This window comes from Manacus candei, unplaced genomic scaffold, assembly GCF_025592945.1.
Source record: "Manacus candei isolate 608988 ecotype Guabito, Panama unplaced genomic scaffold, ASM2559294v1 h1tg000076l, whole genome shotgun sequence".
NCBI lineage: Eukaryota > Metazoa > Chordata > Aves > Passeriformes > Pipridae > Manacus > Manacus candei.
Genome location: NW_026138124.1, coordinates 7,862,551 through 7,873,159, shown reverse-complemented (window position 1 = coordinate 7,873,159; position 10,609 = coordinate 7,862,551). Strand labels below are relative to the sequence as shown.

Sequence of the window (10,609 nt, the reverse complement as noted above, 5' to 3'; positions counted from 1 at the left end):
TCTCCGGAGGATAAAGCCTGGACATAAACCAGAGTCCGGAGGGGAAGGATGGAGTGGCCTTTGCCAGGGCACAGTGACAGGCTGCAGGTCAGAGGGCACAAAGTGCAGCTCCTGGGGCCTCCGTCTTCCTGGCGGGAAGTGCGTGTGACCAGCCCTGGCCATGCTACCTGCTCAGATCAGACTCTGGGGATTAAACACATTTTAACATGATGTTTGTATGTTGTGTTGCTGTGCTGCGAGCAACTGCAGATCTGTGGGCCTCAGAAGAGATACAAATTGTACTTTTGGGTTTCCTTCATCTAATTCCCTTTGGGAGGCAGGTGAGATGACTAAAGGCAGGACACCTTACTCTGCAAAAATCACCTCACGGTCCATAAAACATTGAAAATATCCATCTCCAACAGCAGATTCCTGTCAATTCCTGTTTAACTTTGCAGTAGTATCTCGTGAACACATCTGCTTCCCAGCTCTGGCATTTCCTGTTGGAGGCACAAGCTGCAAGTCCAGCACATAAAACTGATGTTCAGGGGAACCATCAGTGGTGTGACTCCTTCATGTCACGGCATTCTGGGATCCTTTGCACAAGAGATCAGATGATGCAAACTCCTGTGTGAGCATCAAAAGGGCCCTGAGGAAAGGGAGAGTAAATTGGCTTATCTTTCTTGGGGCTCATTAGGAGAGGGACAAGCGGGGAACAGGGATTATCCATCAAAAAGATGCCCCAGATCTAATTAAACTGGAAAAGCCAAAAGACCTGGGTCATCAGGATGTTCTTAAACCAAAGGGAGGAAGGAACATCAAGAGGCAATTTGACTGTCTCAGAAGTGATCACCGTCACACAGCTTTAAGTCCTCAGTCTACAAACAAATTGCTCTGGATTTACCCAGAGTAACTGAGCTCATTTCCCTTTTTAGCTGATAAAAGCCCCGTTGTCTGGAACTCCAACAGACCAATTGTAAAAGCAGCATGTGGCAAAGGCTGATGAGTCACCCGCTCATTTGCTCAGCAGCCAGTAACAATAAATCCTTCACATTTCCTTGGAGAGCTCTGCCTTCCACATCCCTGAGTGAGCAAATCCTCAGGTTAGGGATCGATCTGCAAGAAGTCACCTCCTCCTGCTCTTCCTCCTTCTCCTCCTCCTCCTCATCTCTGCCCTGTGCCAGTGCTTGCCGTGAGCTTCAGCCCTGGCACTCGACAAGGTGGTTACTCAGGAGCTGTGGCTTTTGCCTCATGACACTCTGCAGTGATTGCAGCCTTGGAACAGGAATGCGGTTTCATCCTGAAGGTTGGCTGCAAATGGTTTCCCATGAAGTGGAAAGATGGAGCAGCTCAGCCTCTGCAGACTCCTCTCAGAGGGAATGAAGGGTGATGCCACAGCAGGGAAGTTAAAACTGCTAATATTGTCTGGCAGCACTTCACAAGATCAAATCAGCACTTGGTTTTCCAGCAGAGCACTTCCAAGAAATCCCACTGGTGATGAAAGTTCCTAGGTAGACAAAAATATCTGACATCCAGGCTGCTCAGCAGCCACAGTGGAATACAGTCTTAAAGAGAAGCAGATCTGGGAATACTGCTAGGGAATGTCCTGTACTGGCCATCAGCATGAAACAGGAACTAAGTTTAGCATCCTACCTAGTAATTTTTGTTTCCCAGAGGAAACCTTTGAAGCCCAGCCCAGCCATTCCAGAGGTTTGTCTTCTGTCCATAAGACTAACAAAATCATGGGAACCTGGCAGGTAATCACAGCTACAACACACCCTGACCCCTGGCTGAGGCAGGAGCCCACCTGGAAAATTGGGTCAGTCACGTAGAAAATGGAGTTTCATGAGTGGATGGCACAAAGCAAAGAATAACAGCATTGATTTCCCTGAGTGCTGCTGGGTGTGAGAGCTCCAGGCTGCCAACCAGGGCTCCCGAGGTGGGAAACTACAAGGGCCAACATTTAGGTGGAATTCCACACAGACAAGTCACTTTTATCTCCTGCAGGGGACCTATATTGCTAATTTAATGCCAAGCTCCTTTCACATTTCCTTTTATTTGGGACCACATGTGTCAGGGTAGGACAGCAGCAGCCACACTAATGCACTGTCTTTAGTCATGATTGGTGACTGCAGCACCCATCAGTGCTGGATGTGCCCCAGAGCAGGTGGGAAAGAGGGGGACCAGAGGTGACTGCAGGTAAGAGAAGCTGTGCCTATTGCAGTGCTTTCTTCTCAGCACAGGAAACATTGGCAAGTGCCTTGATGCTCCTGATTCAAGGTTGGACTTGCCCTCCTGGAATGTGGTTCCATTCCTTGCACTCACTTCAGAAAGGGAGAGTTTAAACTATCCAGGAGCAGTTGTTTGAAATGATGACTGAAGTTCTCCAAGCCTAATTTACTCACACTTCTGGAAGAAGTACATGAGTACAGCAATATATATATACATATCAGTAGAAGCCCAGGATAAGCTTCCCTATTGCATCAGAAGGAGCACAGACTCCACAGGGCACTTCCTACAGCACAGATGAAAAACACCAGTGGAATTACCATCTCAGAGATGCCTCCTCCTCCTCCTCTGAGCCCAGAGGTTTGAGCAGACCTGCCCATGAGCGTGGCTTTAGCCTTCTACAGGGTTTACTGTCTCTGAGTTTGTGCCAAGGTGTTCACAGGGATCTCATCCAGTTTCCAGCACTCCCAGGTGACTTTGCTCCCTGCCAGCTCTCGTGGGTGGGTACCCAGCAGGTGGCATTCACATCCAACACTTGTGCTGGAGCCTCACCTTCCTGAAGGCTTCTCTTCCACCGTATTTATCCCAGAATCTGTTTGTTAATTAATTAATGCCTATTTTTCACTTGAATGTTTAATGCCCTCTAAGCAATTTATTTTAAAATTACACAGTATTCACTGTTTTGGTGCTTCTTTTGCTATTCTTATTCCTTCTCAAGAATAAAATTCACTTATCATCCCTCTGCGTTCAAGGGCACAGTGTGTGACCTTTATATAAGGACCATCACAAAACAGAATGATTAACAAAATCATGAAAAAAGTACTTGAGATCAGTCCTTCTCAGCAGTGGGAAATATGTGGAGTATAGGCTGGGAGTCTGGGAAATCAGGGCACACCACAGCTCCATAATCTTTATAGTTGGGAAAAATAGGCTTTGTGGGAGGGAACAGGAGTGCTGAGTAAGTTCAAGCAGCGTTCCCTGACAGCCTTGCTTTCCATCCCTGATATCTGGCAAGCAGAGGCAGTGGATTTGGGTGTTACAGTCATCCTCCAACAATGGAAATGTTGCAAAATATGTAGCACCACGTATTAAGAAAGGATTAGGAGCGGGGAACCACAAGGAGTAGGAAGACAGGAGCAGCCTTGGAGCAAGCCTCGGGCACTGTTGCAGAAACGTTTTCTGGAGCGGGATTACAGCCCTGTTACAGGTATTGTTTGCTTGACAAACCAACCCATGGATACAATCCCGGGCTTCCACACATCTGTGCAGATCCTGCCATGCCCCTGATTCCAAGAGCAACCATCAGCCCTCACAACTCTGCTGGATATAAATTGGGCTCTCATCTGCCAGTGAGACTGTGGGGGAATAAGAGTTGTGTCCCTGAAGGCACTGAGGAGATCCGTGCTGGGAGAAACTGCTGGGAAGTTTGAAATCAGAGGTTGAGGTTCCACCCAGTGGAGAAGAAATTTCTGCCCAATCTCTATCATGTTCTAAATCTTCTCTTCTCAGGTTTCTAAGGCTTGGATTACACCCAGGAATAGACTGGTGCTTATTAATTAATTCCCTTTGAGGCTGCTCAGAGTCATATTTGACACCAGTCTTATTCTGGGTTTGTTGGTTCAGCGTTGCCATAAGGATGACAAGCAGGAGCTGGTGGGGTGGATTACTCTGGCTTTAGCTCATGGTCTGTCTAATCCAGCCTTGGCAGTGCCTGATCCAAGTGCCTCAAATGTGAGGGTTGGATCCTCTGCTGTGGAGAGTTACAGAGTATCTGCCTCACTGAGGAGGTTCCTCCAGTCCAAGTCATTAGTGGCTGCTTTCCATTCTGGAACATGAGGTTTATGTCCCTCCAAAACGTAATGGAAAGGTGGAGAATGCAACCCACAAAACTCTAGACCTCAGTAATTAGACACCCACAAGATAATTACACCCTGTATAAAAAGAAAAGTGTAAAAAGTCATTGCGAAAGCAATTCTTACCAGTTCCAAAAAGCTGCCTTTCGGTGCCTTGGGCCAGAAACACCTGGATTTTCTAGTCCCTCTTCCCTCAGCAGATCTCAAAGCCCATTGCAAAAGAGGACGCTGCCATTGCACCAGATGAACCCGAGCTCACCTCGCTGCCTGTGTCATGGACCTGCTGGGACAGAATTTCACCCAGGTCTACTTGATGCTCTGCCCAATGTTGTGACAACCCCCCCCAGAACAGCTGACCACCTTTTCCCTTGCTCTCATTTTTAGACTCAGAACGTGCCCCCAAACTCTATGCTTTCCTTCTTTACATCCTCACTTACTCTAATCACATCCTTCTTCTCCCAGAGTACCACTGCAAGGCAGTGATCAGAGGGATCACAGACCTCCCCAAGCTCTCCTGCCTTTGGCTCACATCGTGGCAGGAGCACAGGAGCCACTTCCCAGCCCCTTCCTTTGCATCCTTCCCTATTGCAACTCAGCCTAATTCCAAACCACAAAGATCATTTCACTCTTAGGAAGAGCATTTGGATTGAAGTTTGTACTGCACCATAAGCCAGCATTTTACAGTTAGTAGAATACTACAACCAAAGGACATATAACTTCCTAAAAATGTTGGAAGAAGCTAAATTTATTTCTTAAACTGAGTTTGAGGGTAAAAAGTACACTAAAGGCTGGACACTCATTTCTAAGTTTTCTGAAAGGCAGACTGAGAACTGTCTCTTTAAGGAACTTTTGTACACATTTACTTTTTAACCTAAAATTATTCCCTGTTAGTTTTAAGGGTAAACCAATAAACAGAAAGAGATATATTAAGAAACACTCAGAGGTGCCCCTTGTTTGCAACAGCCCCACAAATGACTAGTGCTGTGTGGTCCTGTGCTGTGTGTACAGGCAGCCCTGGAGCAGGAGCCCTCCCTGCCCACCTCCGTGCTACAAAGAAAACGCCAAGGGCATGTCCCAGGCTCCTCCTGCTCATGAAATGCACTTTATGGCTCTGATGAGCCCATTGCTGATGAGTGATGAGCCCTGTGCCTGCCTGAGAGCAGTGAGAACACATTGCAGGGATTGCAAGGTTCCTGTGCTTTGCAACCACGTCACCGTCAGCCTGCTGAGGTGTAAGCAGCATTTTCAGGCAGTTTTCCACGTAGCCAAGTGGTTCAGTTGTGCCCTGGGCATGCACAGCCCATGCACAGCTGTCCCAGCAGCAGGGACAGCTGGGACAGACCCCCTCACTCCATGCTGGGGGGGGACAAGGGCTGAGCTAAGCACAAGAGCAGCCTGGGGGCACACACTGGTGAGCAGGACAGTGTCTCTGATCTCTCCTCTGCCAACACAGCTCAAAGTCTGAATCTGTGCATTTTCTTATTTTCCACTCAAAGGAGGACATGGCAACAGCACTTCGGGCAGAGAGGGACTAATTGGAGCCTACTCCTGCTCTAGGATAACTAGGATAAACTTCCTATGGCTTGAAACAGTGTTGTGAACACCCAGAAAGCTGAGAGGAAAAGGTATTATTTTTGGCTGAAAGTCTTTATGGCTGATGCAGGAACTCTCTCGTTAGTTATTCATTGCCTTGGCAAGTCTCATAAAACAGCCAGCAGAGCCCAGCAAGTGCTTTTCTTCAGTGTTCTGGGAGCTCAGAAATCCAGGAATTGAACGAGGCCTTGAACCCATTTTATGGGTTCACTTCTTAACGAACTACCATAAAATATTGAAATTCAGACCCTATAAATAAGGAGGGGAAGGAGCTGTGCATTTCTCAGCAGAATCAGCCTCTCCAGAGACTCTCCCCAAGGTAAGTCTGGTGCTACACGGCCCAGAGATGGGTTCCCCTGACAGATGATTAGGGACAACAAACTCATGTAATGGAGATTAGAGAGATCCAACCCCCTTGAATCTGCTCTTAACTGGAAAATGCCCTGCAACAATCGGCTCAGTTTGTTCCCTGGTGACCCTGTCCCTGCTGTGAGGACTCTCCCCAGGGTGTCTGATGGCAGCAGGGATTAACCCCTGCGAGCCCCAGCAGGGGCAGCAGTGCTGTGACCCTCTCTCCACAGACACCAGCTGGGCCCCTCCGAGATGGCCCAGAGACACAGCCTCACCATTCCCTACGGAGCACCTGTCCTTGCCATTTCCTTCCTGGCATGTGTAGTCACAGGTAAGCAACAGAAAACATCTCTGGTGGCTTTGTCCAAGCTCTGTCACACTGACAGTCGAAACTGCCCGGGGCTGGGTGATGTGCCACAGCAGCATCCCAGTTTTGGGGTGTTCTGGAGGTCATGCCCAGAGGACTGTCTGAAAACCAGCCTCTGATTTTGAGAGTAGCAGAGAAGGGAATGGGGGAGTTTCAGCGTTTTAAAACAGTATTGTGGCAGCTGCACAGGACTGATGAGGGCACAGTTTCCAAACCTGCTCTAAGCAGTGAGAAGTGGTGATAGCTTTGGCCACCTGGGAACACCAGGGAAGAGACAGCTTCAGAATTCTTTATGTTCACAAGACTTTATATTCCAAGCTATATTTATAGTTCGTTGATCCATGACCCAGGCTACAGCAGTTTCAGCCCATTACAAAAAGTTATTTCATTTAGTATGTCCTGAGGTTTGTACAACTCTGCAGCTGCCAGACTCAGCCTGTCCAGGATAAAGCTGAGGGGCTGATTAACTAATTTATACTTCCAAGGACATCCAGCCCCAGCTGAAAAACAAAGTATCAAACAGTGAGCAGAAAACCCGAGGGCACAGTGGTACTGCAACAGTGATTGGTGGCTGGAGGGTGAGGAAGACCAGCAGGATGGGGATGATCTTTTGCTGTGTGTTACGTGCTCACTGCTGGTTTTGAGACACTTTGTTGTCACAGGTCAGGCCTTGGTGTTCTGTTGGTCAGCTGCAAAAGCCTGACTTTTGTTTTAAATAACTGTAAAGGGAGCTTTGTGATGAAGAGTTCTTGTCTCAAAAACTAACACCCCACCTGAAAACAGCTCTTATGCTGAAGACTGAAAGTCTCAGTCTCTCCTCCAAGGCTGAGGCATGGACAAGTGAGCAGGGCAGCTTTTGTGGGAAGGGTATGGCTTAGGAAGTTTACTGTCCTTGTCCTCCTCCTGCAGGTTTGGAGCTGTCCATAAATAACCACGCTGCTGACTTCCCCCTGTCTACAACACGTGGCAGTTCAGTCTCCCTCTCCTGCCTCGTCCACAACAGCAGCCAGGCTGAGAACCTGCTCTGGTACCGGGGAGCTGGGCAAGTGGGTCTGAAAGATGGCAATAAAGTGAACATCAGCCACATCTGCATACACCCAGTCAACGAGTCTGACAACGGAGTCACCTTCACGTGCCGGCTGGCGCGGGACAAGTCCGTGCAGGTGTCTGTGATCCTGGATGTCAAGTGTGAGTCTCCAGGGTGGATTTCTGTGTGGAATGGCCAGGGTGGGATGGAGCCCTGGGCTGAGCAGCGCGGTGTCTGGGCGGTGTTTTACACCCTTGTGTGCTGCCTTCACCGAGAAAAAATGTGTTTAGGAGGAGATAACTCACGTTGTAAGACACTCCCTTTCCACAGTGGTGCTTATGGCCTGATCCAAGGCCTCTTTTATAGGGATTGGGCAGGCCCTTAAGAAAGAGGTCCTGGATACAGCCCTGACTCCACCTAGATTCTTTCCCAGGAGTAAAAGCCAGGGCACAAGAGATACAGGACTGACAGTCTCTGCCACTGATTTCCCTGCTGATTCCTGGGATCAGGAAAGGCTGTGCAACTGTGATGTGTTAGACCACTGAACAAGGAGTACAAGGGATGTGTGAAGGGAATTTATGTTTAATGGTGGCCATTCTACAAGTACCTGAAATTGGAGCAAGGCGGGGGGTCAGTCTCTTCTTCCAGGTAACAAGTTACAAGAGGAAATGGCCTCAAGTTGCACCAGGGGAAGTTCAGATTGGATATTAGGGGAAATTTCTTCACTTGAAGGGGTTATTAATCAATGGAACTGCCCCATGCAGTGGTGGAATCACCATCCGTGGAGGGATTTAAAAGATCTGTAGGTGTGACACCTGGGGACATGTTTTAGGGGTGGCCTTGGCAGTGCTGAGTTAACAGTTGGACTCAATCTTAGAGGGCTTTTCCAGCCTAAATGGTGATTTCTGTGATTCTACGAGCAGCATTATTAATGGCCCACTGAACTGCATTGCTGTGAACAGTTCCTCCCCAGCTGAGCGGAGAAGAGACCCTCCGAATTGAAGAAGAGAAAGATGTTACCCTGACCTGCAACTCCAAATCCAACCCTCAAGCCCAAACAACTTGGTATAAGGACAACAACAACTTGACCCTCCAGGAGGGTCGTTATGTACTCCGCCAGACGAGTGAGGTCTTTCAGCTCTCTATCACAAAAGTACAGAAGTCTGACAATGGGACCTACACCTGTGTGGTGGAATCTTCCTTGGGAAAGGGGACAAAGGATTTCCACCTGATAATTGAAGGTAACAAAGCTGCTGTTAGACAATAAGCTTTACAATTAATTCTCCATTCTCTTTTATGATGGCAGCAATCCATTTATATTAAGACGTGTAAGTGGAATGTGGAAAATTCCCTGTGTTAACTTCTGAGGGCACAGCAACAGAAGGAGCTCTCCTGCTCCTGTGCCTGGCACCACAGCACCAGGAAGGGCTTGTCCTGCTCTACCTGTTATTCAGAGGTGTGACCCAGGGCAGGCTCATCCCACTGTCACACCTCCCACGCTGACAGGGCACACTCGAGCGTGGTTTGAAGCAGCTCAGGTCTTATTTGAAGTGTCTTTGGCCACAGTATTCTGTCAAGCCCAAAGAGCTGCTTAAGGTTCTTAAGAGAAGTTGTGCTCCAGAAATGGGGCTGGGTGCTCAGGTCTCAGACAGGTGACATGAGGTGAGGTGACCCACAGGCATCTATTTCCCACCCCCCATCCAGGCCCCTTTCATTTCTATACTCCCGGCACAAGATAAAAAGCAATGTTACCTGTGTCATGTTATTCCTGAGCATAGCAGTGCCTGGGGGACAGACTCTTCTTCTGGAGCTGATGTTTCAATTCTTCCTCAGTTAGCTAAAACACGAGCTCAGCTCCCTTCTTTCCAGAGGACTAACACACACAGTCAGTCTGCAAACAGCAGAGAGAGCAACAGTGACAGCTGTGGGAAAAGAAGCAGGTCTTTCTACAGTCCTGTAAAATGTTCTGGGTTATATGACTGCACTAATCTATCACATATCCAACCTCCTCTTTCCTGACAGATAAAAAAGCTGTTTTTCCCAAAGAGGCTGTTATTACTGCTGTCGTGGTGGTTGCAATCGCGATATTTTTTGGAATTGTGGCTCGAAGAGATAAATTCTGTAAGGTAAGGAAAGCTCTAGTTTCATAGGGAAAAAAATAGTTTGTTGCAATAATCTGGTTTTTTTCTGCCTTTTCTATTCTACTTCATGGTGTTGCTTTTCACTGTAAGAGAACTGCTAGATACTTCCTCCTGCATTAGAATTACCAGTAGATAAATCAAATATTAGATATTTTAAAGAAGGCATCACATACTTGCAAGATATTTGTAACAATATCCCTTTGGTCAGGAAATGTGAAAGATAACAAGACTGTTTCTTTCTTTTCAGTGCTTCAAGAAATCAAACAGCGAAACAGCTCTGTAAGTATTCTGCTTATTCGTGCTTATTCCAAATGAACTTCCTTCTTTAAAATTGCCAGAACCTGGAAAAGAGCACTCAGCATGACCCACACCTTCTCTCCCAGTGGAGAGTGGTCCCTGGGAATATGGCAAGACACACACATATCCTGCCCCAGGCTCCTGCCCTTGCCCTGGCCATCCCAGCACCCTGGCTATGTATGGAGGCACTGGGGATAAAAGTTAATGGTGCTTTCTGGAGCTGAACTCAGCCCAGGTGAATTCAACTCACTTATGAGGAGGTTTTTCCCAGTAGGTGATTTTTCATTTCTTCTGTTCGTTTTGCTGCAGGTGAAGAACACAAGGTTCCTGTGCACGCCCAGAAAACATCAGTTCTAGGGGTGGAACTAAGGCCTTGCGTGAGATGATGAGATAAAGCACTGAAACAAGTTTTTCAGGGTCAAGTTTATATGGTGTTTTTTTCCAAAATATAACTGGTTCTTCGCACCTGTTGATTCTAACCTGCTGCTTAGAGCACTGCTGTGGAGGGGAGGTTGCCTGAGATGATGCTGTTTCTTCCCCTCCATGCTTATTCCGACAAGGAAAATGCACGTGCAGTCAGGCATGTGGGTTGTGGATCAGTCCACAGAGGAATCTGCACTGGATTGCCACAGATTGTGCTGCCGATGCACACAAATGAAGTGAGGTGCTGAGCTGGCAGCTGCTTTCTGTCCTGCAGTGCCATTCCACAGGGTGCTGGGGTGGTGGTCACCCAACTTCCTGCCCCTTCCCAGTGATCCTCTGGGCATCTCAG

General features: G+C 47.9%; 1 protein-coding gene and 1 long non-coding RNA gene across 3 annotated transcripts; one reads left to right on the top strand and one right to left on the bottom strand.

Moving 5' to 3' along the window:
• Positions 1–2,348: 2,348 nt before the first annotated feature.
• LOC127481041 (uncharacterized) lies at positions 2,349–10,210 on the bottom strand. Its single transcript, XR_007908092.1, has 4 exons — positions 10,088–10,210; positions 9,152–9,290; positions 4,188–4,341; positions 2,349–3,622 (listed from the first exon to the last, which is right to left on the bottom strand). It is a non-coding gene; the product is annotated as an uncharacterized LOC127481041 (long non-coding RNA).
• TMIGD1 (transmembrane and immunoglobulin domain containing 1) lies at positions 5,541–10,255 on the top strand. Of its 2 annotated transcripts, XM_051809872.1 has the most exons (7): positions 5,542–5,973; positions 6,236–6,336; positions 7,282–7,560; positions 8,362–8,640; positions 9,422–9,525; positions 9,788–9,819; positions 10,147–10,255. In XM_051809872.1, exons 2-7 carry the CDS (start codon positions 6,258–6,260, stop codon positions 10,148–10,150), a joined length of 777 nt encoding a protein of 258 aa, XP_051665832.1. In that variant the 5' UTR covers positions 5,542–5,973; positions 6,236–6,257; the 3' UTR covers positions 10,151–10,255. The 2 variants fall into 2 exon arrangements, with proteins under 2 accessions (XP_051665833.1, XP_051665832.1); XM_051809873.1 differs by lacking the exon at positions 10,147–10,255 and having other exon boundaries at positions 5,541–5,973; positions 9,788–9,823.
• The last annotated feature ends 354 nt before the right edge of the window (positions 10,256–10,609 follow it).